This window comes from Hyposmocoma kahamanoa, unplaced genomic scaffold (assembly GCF_003589595.1).
Source record: "Hyposmocoma kahamanoa isolate Upper Pololo Valley unplaced genomic scaffold, ASM358959v1 102, whole genome shotgun sequence".
Lineage (NCBI taxonomy): Eukaryota > Metazoa > Arthropoda > Insecta > Lepidoptera > Cosmopterigidae > Hyposmocoma > Hyposmocoma kahamanoa.
This window is the reverse complement of record NW_020653337.1, coordinates 14678722-14694367: the sequence shown is the minus strand read 5'-3', so window position 1 is coordinate 14694367 and position 15646 is coordinate 14678722. Positions and strand designations below refer to the sequence as shown.

General features: G+C 38.4%; 1 protein-coding gene across 1 annotated transcript in view; it reads left to right on the top strand.

Annotated features, from left to right (window-relative positions):
• LOC113233812 (hydrocephalus-inducing protein homolog) overlaps window positions 1-15646 on the top strand; it is a 112794-nt gene that overhangs the window by 90001 nt on the left and 7147 nt on the right. Inside the window, exons 72-76 of the mRNA XM_026469026.1 lie at window positions 697-829; window positions 2000-2145; window positions 4379-4514; window positions 4601-4753; window positions 5091-5258. Of these exons, the coding sequence (XP_026324811.1) occupies window positions 697-829; window positions 2000-2145; window positions 4379-4514; window positions 4601-4753; window positions 5091-5258 (736 nt within the window). The remainder of the gene's footprint in view (window positions 1-696; window positions 830-1999; window positions 2146-4378; window positions 4515-4600; window positions 4754-5090; window positions 5259-15646) is intronic.

Genomic DNA, 15646 nt, shown 5'->3' with positions numbered 1-15646 from the left:
ACGAACTTTGCCTAAATTTAAGTAAGAAATTAAATTAAATGTTAACAGCGACACCTAGTGAGCCTCTGCTAACACTACGCCGCGGCACTGTGTCGCGGTGTCTTACGTCTCAGTTGCCTAGTTAACTAGACTGTGGCCGTTCGCTAGATGGCGCTAGTCAAATAATCTATAATAATGTATATCCAAGGCGACAGAAGGCGCCTTGCTGGAGTGTATAAGCAAAATCCAGTAAAGTAAATCCAGTGCGCTCTTTTATCCATCATCTCAAGACCATCAACCTATATACAAGCCGCAGCTGCGTTTCATTTCCTCGTACCAAGGTTTAACATTAAACTTAGTTTACTTCGTAATTTCTTATTTGGGTGCGTTCGTAAATTTTATTTAGGATTTATAAAAACAAATATAGGTATTTGAAATGAAACTATTTTTTCGAATCTAAATCGCGTATGTTTGTTTTTTCAAACAAAGCAACATTTCGGGCCCTTTACAGGTCCTATTGTGACGGCTGACTGCAAACTATATAACTATACTACTAATATAGTTATATAGCCCCCTATTTAAATTCTAAAATAAATAATATCCGCGTTTATACCACACAACCTGTTGCTTTTTCATGAACGAGCCCTTGTTACTGAATTAAGTAAATAATCTTTTTACATCATTATGTCAAAACATGAAATTCTACGCATTTCTCAGATTCTTCTGGCAGCCTCTGAAATCCTCCGAGTTCACTATAAGTCCGATGCAAGGATATATCGACGCTCATACGAATGTTACTTTCACGATTACCTACAGACCTAAGAATTACAATCCATTTGTGAAAGTTTGGGTAAGTTTTGTATTCTTTTATTTTTTCAAACTCAAGTAACGTGGTTTCTGGTATTAATAAATAAAGATAGGCATAAATCTAAAAAACAGTGTAATCCAAGCCGTATTTGCTCAATTAGTGTTCATACCATATTGTTATTTTTAAAATAAAATGTTCCGTTTGATTTAAATTACATTAATTGCCACAGGTATCGTAAATTTGATTTAATGTCACATTGTGGAGAATGTCAGAAAAGTTTCTTAATATATCGTTCTTAATAATTTCAGAAAATATGGAGTCAAGAGCACTTGAAGCTTAACATTTTGACGTGTTCTTGGCCCTGTACTGTGTTTGCACTTCATTTTATAACTTTTTTCGGATACTTCTCTTTGTAGTCTCCTTATATTATATTTATTGATATTGTCACTAATTTTGCCAACTGAACTTTAGACACGATAAAAAGATAATCGCTTTTTAGGCGTTACTTATTTTCAAGTTGGTAATAAATAAAGTCGGTCAATACGTGTTTCAAATATTTAATTTTCCTTCTGTTTTTGAAGTACCAAGTAGGTATACGGATCTGTTTTCATACTTAAGTTTTTGAATGAATGTGTTACATAATAGACATGGGCATTATTTAGGTGTGCCTTCCATAAGTGAGATGAAGGTGAAATGCGCACTTTTTGTACCAACAACACCTTGAAGTACCCCTTGAGTAAATGTAGTCGAAAGATCTTGCTTGTACAATTGGACGTAGTTAAACAAAAAGGATCCAATGTACGGACAACGGCTCATCAGACTACACATTTTTGTTCGAAAATCGCCTCCAGTGCAACGGAACAAGATACGTCAATGTTTAGCTTGATGTGCTGGCGTGTGTACATCCAGTCACTTTTGAGATATGGCAGTTTGAAGTTTAAAAGTGTTTATCACTCTTGTTTTATTTTCAAAACTTATAATGTCATGTAACCCCAGAGATATTTATTTATGTTTATATGTTGGATTTTTTTGCTGATCTAAGAGATCAGATTTTAGAAACCGTTTGGTATATATATATAACTAACTCATTTTTTGATAATTTTGTGGATTGGATCCTTTTTGCTTAACTACGTCCAATTGTGATTAACTCATTGTTATTACCACGTTTGTTTAATGTATTTATTTATGAACTAAATTCCAAAAAATGTCCAGGCGAGTTGTAACATTGAGAACTATAAGGCTCAAGAACTATCCTTGTACGCGACTTGTATGGATTACGGAATACCTCAGACCATATCTGTGTTTATGGAATGCCCAGTTAGGTCCGTGAGCACGGAATACGTATCGGTAACGAATCCGTAAGTCACAAACTTTTCAAAATTGTTAATAATATTTACGTACAATAGAATTTTTAATCAATTTACATTGCTGCGGAGCAGAATAGAAGCCAATTTTTGTAACGAAGTAGTAGGTACCTACTACTATTGCATAATGAACTTTATGTCAATAATATCCTTTTAATAATAATGAATAATAATCAATTGTTTATTTCTCCTTCCACAAAAAGTACTAAGTAGGTATATGAGAAAATTTAAAGGCACAAACCCAAACCGGTATAAACATAAAAACGGTAAAAACAAGAAGGCTAAAAACGAGTACTACAGCAATAAATGCGCACTTAGAAGATCTCCTTCGTAAACATGACAGCTTTAATGCGCACAAGCATTTCAAGGAAATGGTAAGTCATAAGCGAAAAGCGATGAATACCCGTCAGTTTGGGTAGATCTTATTCTGGACACAAGTAGCAGCAAGAGAGTGTAGTGTGACTATGTTGCAGATATGTTTGCAGATTCATCAAGGAACACCATCTCAAACATATCAACCATCACTGATGACACTGGTCCGACTATATTGAAATCTGAGGTTTTGCGGGCCTTGCAGGCTTCTAAAACTTGATAACATACCGATTGAAATGCTAAAGTTACTTGAAGAAGACCGACTGGATGTTCTCATACAATTCTTCAATAACATCTACGAAACTGACAATCTCCCAGTGACTGGCTAACATCCACATTCATCACGATACCCAAGAAGCAAAACACCGAAACATGTGGAGACTATCGTATGATTAGTCTGATGAGCCATGCCCTAAAAGTTTCCTAAACATCATGCAGAACAGAATAAAGCCAAAATGTGACGAACAACTGGGAGATAGCCAATTCCGGTTTCGGTCTGGTGTCGGCACCCGGGAAGCTCTTTTCGCCCCCAATGTTCTCGTACAGAAATGTAGAGACATGCACACTGACATCTTTTTGTGCTTTGTTGACTACGAGAAAGCATTTGACCGAGTTAAACATCAACAACTTTTGGACCTTTTATGTGAAATTGGTCTTGATGGTATGGATGTCAGGATCATTCGCAACCTGTAAGAACCCAACCTGTGAGTCATGAGAAGCAAGTGGCCACGATAAGAGTTGAGAATTAGCAAATTTATCAAGTTGAGATCTGTCGTGGGGTCCGGCAGGGCTGCATCCTGTCTCCGCTGCTTTTTAATGTTTACTCGGACGCTGTGATATCGAAGGTGCTTGAAAACCTTGAAAAGGGAATAAAGATCAACGGCAAAGTCGTTAACAACTTGCGTTATGCAAATGACACTATTCTCATTGCAGTATCGGAGAACGATTTGCAAGCTATTGTAAGTAAGGTTAATGAATATACCCAGAAAGCCGGTTTATCAATAAACATAAACAAGACGAAGTTCATGGTGGTCTCGAGAAATCCGGATATGAGCCTTAACATGTCTGTAGCTGGGAAACAACTAGAGCGGATACGACAGTACTAGTATTTGGGGGTTTGGGTAAATGAAGCATGGGAATCTGTTCAGGAAATCAGGACCCGGATAGGAATTGCTTGAGCCTCTTTTAACAACATGAGGAAAGTTCTGTGCTGTCGTAAACTGAACATAAAGCTCCGAGTCAAGTTACTTTTATGTTACATCTGGCCTATCGTCATGTACGGCTGCGAAACGTGGACCTTAAAAGAAGACACCTGCAGGACGCCTGACACAAGACGCCTGCAGGTATGTGAGATGTGGAGTTACCGTCGTATGTTACGCATTGCATGGACACAGAGGGTCACGAACGAAACCGTGCTTCAGCGTATGTCCCGGAAAATAATGCCATCTATCAAAAGGCGCAAAATGTAGTATCTTGGTCACGTGATCAGGAACAATAGTTACACGCTGCTACGGCTAATAATGACAGGCAAAGTGCAGGGAAGGAGACGCGCTGTGCGAACAAAGAAATCGTGGCTGCGGAACGTCCGGGAGAGGACCGGCATTGCCTCCGCCGAACAGCTGTTTCGGTTGGCTGCTGATAGAGACACCAACACAGAAGCTGACGACCAACCTTCAGCATTGAAGCGGTAGAGAGGCACTCTAAGAAGTAGATGTTTTGTACAATTTTGTTGTAAAAATCCGCTTCCATTCTTTTTCGGGCTGTGTAAATTGCACCAGTGAACGTATTAGTATGTAGGACACTATTACGAAAGTATCAGTGCAGAACTGATTTTTGTTTTCCAATATTTTAACAGAACCGATGAAGCATGGTTGGTTTTATCTGAAGTGTCAGGAGGACCATTTGAGACTTTGAAAGAATTTATAATCGATCCTAACATTACATACGACATACCTATACATTTTAAACCGAGGACGATGGGCAAACATGAGGTACAATAATTCTAATGGCGTATAACATTAAAACTTATTTCAATAATATAATAACATTTATTTAAGTGAACATATTATATTTACAGACGCAAGTGTTGTACTCACCGCTTGGAGAAACCGCTTTGTTTGTCAATGTAATAGGGGCTACTATGAGTCCAAACCCTAGCGGAGATTTGAAAATAAAGGTCGCTGCTCAGGAAACTTATAACGAAAGTTTCTCTGTATACAATATTACTGAGGCAAGTAGTAGTAGTATATGCTCGTTACTCTCAGAGATGCGAACAAAAATGTTTTTTTTCCATACTTATAGTCTTGTCATAGGGAAACCCTGCATTGCGGGCGCCATGGACACGCACATAGGCAACCACAAATTACATCCGAACTCACGAGATAAACATAGGCTATACCAATATTTCTCCCGGCTCGGGAATCGAACCGGACCTCTGCGTAGCAGACCAGCAGGGTAACCAACCAGTCGGCCATGGAGGCAGTTTATAATTTATAACTTCCCGGTGACTTCTGCGTGCGTAGGAAATGGATAATCCATAAAAATGATGAAAAATATTTTTCCAACAGAAGCGAGAGACGTACATCGTTGACACTGAAGTGGTAAAAGTGATTCCTGATAAATTCGACGGGTTTTACGAGATCAAGTTTCCTGACTACGTTCAAGTATGGGGGGAGGCTGCAGGAAAATGCTTGTGGCAGTTCACTTGCTACCAACCTTGCGAAATGCAAATGAAGGTAAGCAAATGCGCAGTCTTGAAACTGTAAAACATAAGTAACCTAAATGATAAGAATCAGTACGATATAAAACTTCACATTCTTACCGGCGTGCCCTAAAAACATGGCGTTCTACAAATTATGGGACAAATTGTGATAGTTAATTAAAAGCATATAGCTTATATTTAGCACAAAACGTGACTAAAGGCAATTTTTATATCGTAAATAAGGAATATAAGAAAAAACAAATAACGACAAATGTTTTTTTAATGAATATCACTAATTACAGCACAACAAGCACACAAATTATGTGGTTTTGTAGCGGAAGATCAAAAAAAAATCAATTTTATTTAATAAAGTATAATTAAAATTACAATACAATAAAAATATGAGACTCGACCGATGGTAGGTACAAGAATGAATTTAATGAATTTTAAAATAGCCAGGTGATTGATGTCATCAGCCGGTCACGTTATGCTGCATCGGCGCCTCGTGCAATGGGTCGTTGTCCATACTGAATTGGGGCGGTGCTTACTCGACGTAATACTTGTATTAGGGTTGCGTAACACCTCCACCCCCAGTGCAGCGACTATTGAAGATCTTTGTCGTAAATTGAGCTGGAAGTTGTGTCGTCTCCGATCTTGTTAAACTTGGAATAGCATAGACTCCTGGATGTTGGGGGCGAACCTCTTGTGAATGATCTTCTTTGATTTTAGTCTTGTTCGTGTACTTTCGATACAACATGACGCCGGTCAGTGCGCATGCACCGAATAGTAATGCATACATTGGAATAATTGTATGATACAGGCTGTAGTCGGTGGCGGCAAGCGGCTTCAGCGGAGGCTGCAGTGCAATCTTAGAATTGGTTGCATGTAAATTATCTAAATTTATAGAATTTAGTTTGAAGGGTGGTGTTATAGGTGACGTGATGCTAGATTTCTCCGGTAAGTCCATAATCTTCATGGCTTGTCCTTTTATACGATCTTTAGTATTGGAGATTAGGAACTCTGGTGTTTCGACGTAGCATCTGTGTAGAATCATGATGAGGTAACTACCCTGAAGTATCTGATGTAGATCTTGTCCACAGGATAAATGCACTTTGGTTGGTTTCGGAAAGTTGACTGTGTAGTGCTTGTCGTCGAGCTCCTCGAAGACTGAATTTTCTAGTAAAATGGTGACTGGGCTACATGCAGGACTTCTTTGTTGAGTAGTAATCAGCTGATGATGATGGGGTCGTCTGGCTCCGCAGGCTCACATAGATACCCTTTACTCGTCTTCGGGCATTCTGCCTCTATGTACTTGAAATCTTTCGGATGGATAGCGAGGAATGGGGACAACGGAGTAAGGATCTCATGATTCTTATTGGATATAATAGATAATTTGTAAAGATTATAGGTTTGGAGTAATATAATAGGAAACTTATATACTATTACTATACTATTTCCTACGTAATAAGAACCTAACTTAATTATATCATAATATTCTCTAATTTCTAAATCTATTATACTGCCTTCGCCATACAACGCCTTGACTTTACTGTTTAGATCTCGAATTGAGTCTGGACTAATAATGTAATGATGCATGGTTGAACTTCGAATGAAGGCCAGGTTATTTTGTAATTTTGTTATCTCTTGAGATGCTAAATCTATATTATCTCCTATGATGAGAAATGCTTGTGCTAAATGAGCGTACTTTACTACATCATATTCATTGGTAGCTACACTATTTCTTATTTTATTCATGATCAATTCTATCTTATTTTGATTGGAGACTATACTATCGATAATTTTTGAATATTGAGATGACCATTCTTTAGTTAAACTTACGTGACTATTTTGTTCGGATATAATAGAATTTTCTTTACTCTGTAGATCTCTAATGATTTTGTCACAGTGCAACGCGTCCGTATAATCGAGGTTGCCTGTTATACTTTTCACTACAGACCCTAAACCGTCAATAAGTCCTCTTCTAACACGATTAGTTTCAAAGGTTAATAATTGTTTAGATAAAGTTTTTAGTTTACTTTTCAAATAGTTAACATGGGGTTCGAACAGTGAAGATGTACTATTATTAAGGTCAGGACTTATATTAAATAGTTGATTATTTAAGGAATTGATTTTACTCTGTAGATCTTGGAAATTGACATATTGCAAAAACGAATGGTAGCTGGGTATAATATTAGTGGGGCCTAATTTAAATGGTAATACACCGGGTCCATCATCCAGATTCTCAAGTTTTATTTCCTGCGTTAGAGCTGGTTGCAGGAAAAGATGTAGGGCCAAGAGGATCCTGCAACAATTGGGCGCTTTTAGGTATCCGTTTTAGTCGAGATTTAGCGACAGGGCCACGTTTCTTCCTAGTATATATATGAATAGGTAGATCCGCCATAACAACATCCTTAGTATAGCGAGGAGCAAATTTTTGACGGGACGCAAGTGGGTTCTGTACAAAAACCCGTTGCTCGGGGGAATACTCAACTTCATGTTCACGATCCTTATTTCGATTGTCTGTTAATTCCTGACGACATGAGGTACCAGATTCGTGAATTAAATTATATACTTTACACATCTTATCTCGGTGATTAGTTATATACTGTTGTAATAGATGTGCTGAGAGATCTATATCAATGGGATTCCGGGGATCAAAGTGGCCTGTTACCACTTCAATCGGTCTACATTTAGTGAAGCTGTGTATGGTGTTATTATAAGCCAGAAGGGCGTACGGCATTAGGTTTATTACTGATTCGGATTTCTTATCAATTTTTAGGATTCGAAGATGTTCTAAAATGGTTGAATGGAATCTCTCAACGATTCCGTTTTCGTTAGGAGCGTGAGGTGCGACACGATGATGTTGTATCTTATGTAACCTCGTGAATTCGGCAAAGAGTTGGTTACTAAATTCGGGGCCATTATCCGTTACTAAAGTTGTAGGTATTAAATGATGAGTGCAGTATCTTAATAATGCTTGTATTACGCTGAGAGCTGTTCCGTCTCTCAGGTAGTAGGCCTGTGCATATTTGGAAAAAGCATCTACAATAGTTAAGAATTTCTCACTTTGAATCGTTAATAAATCTAAATGAACCAATTCGAATGGCTTAGTTGCTGGAGGAACTATACGGTACTGTTGTTTAATGGGGTTGCGATCATATTTACCTTGACGGCAAACCGTGCATTCGTTAATAAATTTCACTATGTGCTCCCGCATTTTCGGCCAATAATACTTATGAGATAATGTTAGATAGGTTTCGTTAATGCCGCGATGGTTGGTTTTACCATCATGGTATTTATTGATTATGTCTTGTTGCCTTAGGTATTCCCTAACATTTTCTAATTCACGTTTAGAAATCATAAGGTTCATAGCCGAATTTTTAAATGTTTTTTGTATAATTGGGACTATTACGTACATAGCTTCAGGTGGGTTGATAAAAAGGCCTGTCTTAATTTTTGGGTGAACATATTCTTTGATGGCGTTAATCACATCTTCTTCTAAGCTAGATTCCGATAATTGAACGGAAATACGCGTGTGCGTTTCGAAGGGTTTTGTTATTACAGGACGTCCTTTGATATCTCCTACAACATTTAAAATTAATTGTTTTCTGAATTTATTCAAGGCGTCGTCTGTAATGGGGATCTCTAGTATAGGATTCTCTTTTTCCGTGTGTACCGTAATGGTTCTAGAATCGTCAGCTTCCGGGACTGTGACGGTTCTGGAATCATCGAGAGAGGGAGCGTCTTCTGTAGGGTTCACAATTATGGAGCTTATTTCGTCATTATTAATTTCAATACGCGACAGAGCGTCGGCATACTCGCTTAACTTCAATCGCCATCTCGTAAGACGAGAATTCGGTTCCTTTAAATTCATTATCCACTGCAAAGGTTTGTGGTCTGTTAAAATTTTAAACTTACGGCCAAACAAGTAGGGTCTAAAATACTTTGTAGCCCAAACTATAGCCAGAAGCTCCTTCTCTATAGTACTGTAGTTAAGCTCGCTTGAATTTAAAGTCCTAGATGCATAGGCAATAGGTTTATCAGAGCCTATGGTTCCCTGAGATAAAACAGCCCCGATTGCTACATTTGAAGCATCGGTTGTTAGTAAAAATTCTTTCGAAAGATCTGGATATTGGAGAATCGGATCATTGGTAAATAGAGTTTTACAATGTTCGAAACAACATATAATTTTGATCAAAAGTTATTTTAGAGCCTTTTTTTAAACACTGAGTAAGTGGTTTAGTCAGTTTAGCGAAATTCGGAATGAATTTTCGATAGTATCCTAGTAGACCGAGAAAACGTTTGATCTCTGTGGTCGTTTTGGGCAGTGGATATTTTTTTATGGCTGCAATTTTACTAGGGTTCGGCTTAACGCCGTCTTTACAAATCATATGTCCCAGGAAATCGGTTTCCAACTTTAAAAATTCAGATTTGTCCATCTGTTTTTTAAAGTTGGATTCCCTTAGTCTTTTAAACACTTTTTCGAGATTTGTTATATGTTCCTGCAGTGATGTACTATATACTATGATGTCGTCGAGGTAAACTAGACAGACTTCATTCTGGAGGCCCTTCAAGACATTGTCACCCTTTGAAAGGTTGATGGAGAATTCTTCAAACCCATGGGCATCCTTAGGAGCTCATAATGCCCGTTTTCTACGTTAAATGCGGTTTTGTGTACATCTGCAGGATCCATTTCTACTTGGTAAAATCCACTGACCAAATCGAGAGTGGTAAAATACTGACATTTGCCCAGTTTATCCAGGACATCCGTTATATTTGGAATTGGATACTTGTCGTCAACCGTTTTCTCGTTTACTTTCCTGAAGTCCACGACAAAGCGCCACTTAACTTTACCGGAAGCGTCAGCCTTCTTGGAGACTATCCAAATAGGAGAGCTCCACGCAGATTCCGAAGGTCTAATTATATTTTGTGAAAGCATTTTTTCAATTTGGTCTCGAACCTCTTGTCGGTGGACGTAAGGATAGCGGTAACTTTTGGTGTGGACCGGAATTTCATCAGTAGTTCTTATCTTATGTTTTATTTTGTTGGTGAAAGTCGATGGCTCACCCTCAAGATAAAACACATCTGAGTAATTTGCACATAGCCTTTGTAAATTAACTAGTTCTTCGGCATTTAGGTGTTCTGTGCGGAGACGCGATAAAACTTCTTTAGCACGCTCAGATGAAATTTCGTTACACTCAAATTCCATGTTAAATAACTCTGCGGATACAGGGCGATCCATGGAGAATATGACATCGTTGGGAGAAGCATTAGTGATTTCTACCCAACCTCGGTTATTTTTAACTTGAGTTAAACACTCTGAAATTAGGCAATTGCATATGGTCTGGTTATTCACGAGTACCTCTCCGTCTTGGCTGTTTATAGGTAGGCGAACTAATTTGGAAGTATTAGCTGGGATAATCTCTTCGTATATATTAGCATTATAAGAATCGTACATTTCTATTGGTATCTTGGCACTACGAGTAGCGAGAAATTTATTTTTTAAATCAATATTAGAATCCTACGCGTCGAGCAAATCAAAACCTATCAGTCCGTCGAAGTATTTGTGAAAATCATATACATACAATGTTATCACTCCAGGGCATTTTTACTAGTAGCATGAACATTGGTGACTTGAAAGGGTTCATAGTTTAGTGGTATATGACTGAAATATTTTTCTACAGCCTGTGGGCTAATAAAGGATTGATTGGCTCCCGTGTCGATAAGGAATTTCAGTGGGGGATCGTTTATTTGAATATAGCCAAGCTGCCTATATGGAAATTAACCTCTATTTTAGTGTGTCAGACGGGGACATTTTGTGAAAATTTTCCTCCTCGGATGAAGAAGGTTTCTGGACTACCTCTTCAGCTACGGGATTCTCAGACCATTGTTCATAGGTGTTATTATAATCGGAATACTGCTCACAATTATTGTAGTCAGTCAAAGTGGCCAGTCATAGTCGTAATATGGATTATAATCACAGTCAATCTCATTAAAATTTACTTCATGTGTTTTGAAGTAGTTGCTAGGAGGCGGGTTTCCAAATTTTCGCCAGTCGTGTCCCGCTGGGGGCAACGCCTTCGAAACAAAATGGCTAACGCCGCTCATTGGACGCGGAGCTCCTTATCTATAAGTTTGTTGCGGTTGATATCTATTATGCATCCTAAAAACGTTGCTCTGCGGGTTGTAATTTGGTGGAGGCGCCCGGAACATTTGCTAAGTACGAGTTGGGCCACGGGGAGGCTGATTACGTTGCCAATTTGGCTGCCATGCTTGATTAAGTTGAGATTGCATGAATTGCGGCTTGGACGGGCCAGGTGTATTCATTATTGGCTGTTTGGATGGGCCAGGCATGTTGAAGATAGGCATTTTTTGACTGAAGTTATTTAGAGGCAAATTAAAATTATTTTGAGAAGTCTGAGGTGGATGTTCTTTTCTAGGTCTAGGTCTAGGTCCTTCATTACGCTGTTGCATATAAAGTGTGTTAAGTTCCTCCTGCACAAACTCTAAAGCCTGTTCTATGGTCGCGGGGCGCATGCATCTAACCCTACACCCTAACGGGTCCTTCAAACCGCGTAGATATGCCTGTAAAGTCCGTTTTTTATAAAGGTGCGCTTAGCTTCAATTGTAGTGTCTCCGCTTTCCTGGAGGCTGACATATATCATTATGGTACTGTATAAATTTTGGCACCGTTCATAGAACTCCTGTGGGCTGTTCGACCCTTGGTTCTGCATAGATAAATCATTATATAGTGCAGTTTCGTCACGATGGTCAGCGAAATTATTTATTAAAGTATTTCGTTTACCATTCCAACTTTCCGGCCCAGCCCACTAGAATTAATGAGTCTGGACGCAGGGCCCGTGATTTTATTATATATAAGGATTTAAAGATAATGTCTAGATCGTCAGCCATCACCAATTTTTCGGTTTCCCGGTTATCTACGGATATACGTCTATTCGCGTCCACCCAACTATTCCTATTATTTCTTAAACTACTATTTCGTGAAGCCTTCGGGTGAAAATTTACGTTAACACTACTAAAAAAAAATGTCTACACAAATACTTATAGATACGGAATAAAATAAGAATAAAGGAAAGAACACTAGGAAATAAAGGAAGCAAGAACTTGAAAGATTCAAGGTACTTACAACATAATATCTGGTATCTTTTTCTGGTTGAATCGATGTCTGGATTCTCTTCTGCTGCAACCCGTTGTAGGTTCGAGTACCCGGAACGCGACTTGATAGCCCGCTCGGGCGGCTTAGGGGTGTAAAAGTGCGATAATTTTACTCTAAATACCCAAAACCGACCCGTGGGTATCCTACCGACTGCGCCAATTATGTGGTTTTGCAGGGGAAGATCCAAAAAAAATCAATTTTATTTAATAAACTATAATTAAAATTACAATACAATAAAAATATGAGACTCGACCGATGGTAGGTACAAGAATGAATTTTATGAATTTTAAAATAGCCACGATGAGGTGATTGATGTCATCAGCCGGTCACGTTATGCTGCGTTATGTTACGTTATAACTGCCTCCGTGGCCGAACGGTTACCATGCCGGACTGCCACGCAGAGGTCCCAGGTTCGATTCCCGGGTCGGAAGAAATGTTTGTATGGCCTACATTTATTTCTCTCGTGAGTTTGGGTGTAATTTGTGGTTGTCTATATGTGTGTCCATGGCACCCGCGACACAGGGTTTCCCTAGTGCGGGGCTATGTTGAGTGTGTGCGTTATTATTATTATTATTATTATTATTATCGGCACCTCGTGCAATGGGTCGTTGTCCATACTGAATTGGGGCGGTGCTTACTCGACGTATTACTTGTATTAGGGTTGCGTTTCACACAAACTGCTTAAATGACTTCTATATAACCTGAAAGTTGTTGTCTATTACCTGTTTAAAGGATTTACTATTGTACCTACACAAGTTCTTCAATAGCGTGTTCAAAAGTACTTTAAAAGGCATGTGATACAGTAACTGTACAACGGTAAATGTAATTCCAAGAGAGAAAGACTAGTCGTAAAGTTATTGTATGGACATTTATATTTAATTATTTTTAAAGTATCAAGTGACGGGACGAACAAGTTCAGCGCCTGGTGGTAAGCTACATGCCTGTCCATAACAGTTGCAATGTTACGCAGAGCTTTAAATCGCAAAAATGTGAGGGGAACTCCCACTGCGCCCGTCACCCTGAGACATAAGTTCACAAGTCCCATGTGCCTGTAATTTCACCAGCATGCTTACCCTCCCGGTCAACCGGTCAAAAGAAAAAAAAATACACTTAGCTCTGTTGTGACATTAACCGGTGTTGATGAGTTGGTCCAGGGGGGTACTCACTTGAGAATAAACAGCACAAACATGAAACACGTATTTATTATTTATTATATATATATATATAATAAATAATAAATAATTTAAGTGGCAGTGGGCGTAGCACATAGCTAGGAGAACCGATGGCCGTTGGGGCGGAAAGGTTGTATAATGGCGACCGCGCACAGGACGACGCTCAATGGGTAGGTCCCCCACCAGGTGGACCGACGATCTGGTAAAGGTCGCGGGAAGCGCAGGACCGATCGTCGTGGAAATCGATGGGGGAGGCCTATGCCCAGCAGTGGGCGTCATATGACTGAATGATGATGATGATGATATTATTTAACTGGATAAAACATAAAGTAACAATATGAGGGGAAAACACTAAAGTTATATTAGTGGGGCAGGGGAATTTTGGAGGAAGTAAGTTTTAAAGTGGAACAGAAATATTAGGGCAATTGAAAAGACATTAATGGCGTAAAATTGCGTTGTTTAATAAACCAAGGTATAAAGGTATATTTGGTTGGAGGTTACCATAGTGTTTTGTTTAGCAACAGTTTGTCGTGATTCCTGCCATAATTCCGACCCAGAAGGCTAGCATTTGGGATTTGGTCATGACGAATAGATTTCTGGAAAAGCACTTATGATATTTGTACACGACAATTCTTAAAGATAAAAATAAATAAAAGGATGCACCTTTGCAAAGGCGTCTATGCCTCGTTGTCACTGATCCCATTGAGGCCTGTTCCTGAATAGGCCAGACCTTTTATAACACTATGAAGTCTTGTAGAGGGCTTTAGAAATTAGAAGTGTTTGAATGGAGTTATTAGTCTCGTTTAAAACGCTTCAGATGGTATATTGTATATTTGTAAAGCCTTGATCTGTTAAATAGATTTTACTAACAGCCTTTGAAATGCTATATCCGTTATATTTCAAAATTTTACAGCAAGTTTTCGGTACCTAGCTTGATAAGGCTCTATTTATATTGCGGCGGAACGGAATGGAAGCAAATTTTTGTACCGATATTATACATAGCATACTGAAGTTTATGATCAATTGTGTAACCTACAAACTAGATACGAGGCAAAATCTGCGAACTGCGCGAGCATTCTCGAGCATTCATTCATTTGTATTGTTCATTATGCTATGTACAATATCGCTACAAAAGTTCGCTTCCATTCCGTTCCGCCGCAATACAAATTGAACCTAAGGCGAGACAAACACGCCTTATACAGCAAAAAGCGTAAAAAATCCGTTCCGTATGGTCACTGTAACGACTGAAGTAGAACAAGAGTAGTTAATAGAATATCCATAGCCATATAATAGAATATCAATACTACCACCACCTAAGTAACCACTTAAAACAAAGGGTAGTCAACTATTGCTAGCCAGGAGCTAGTTTTAGTCAAATTATTACACTGTTAAGTGGTTGCAACTTTGATAAATGTACAACAGTGATTCTTATAATAGGTGATAGTAATAAGATTAGTAAAAAAGAAGTAGATAGTAGTATTGACGTGTTCTTGAGAATTTATGAGAAGTGTGGGTGTAAATTCATACTAAGTGCATTCCCTTACTGCTCTAACCTAGGCATCACTCATAATAAGTATACATGTAACATAAATTCGCATATTCATAATTTGACTTGCCGTCATAGAGACGTTATATTTTGTTTTGGCATTAATAAGTTCATAAGAACTTCAAACTTTTTGAGGATAATTTACTTTTACCCATAAGGTATCTGAGACATAGCTAGTTTGCTATCTTTTAATATTAAGGGCTGTTCTACTTCTGTAAGACTCATTAATTTATGCAAAAAATTTAAGTTGATTAATCTTTTCTTAGAACAAACTCGCATCACTGCCTCCTGTTCTACTTTTATTTGATATCTTTTGTAACATAGACCCTGTGTCTAAATCAATAATATTTTTTTTAAGATCAGACCATAGTGGCCAATTTGCTTGTTTTAATTGTAAAATTAGCAAGAAGGTAGACCAATTTCTCTGCAGACCGATTACCACAGAACGAATCATTAGATTTCAAAATAATATCGGCAATCGTTTAAATTCCCTGCCCCATATACCGGAGGCTCCAAATACTTTGTAT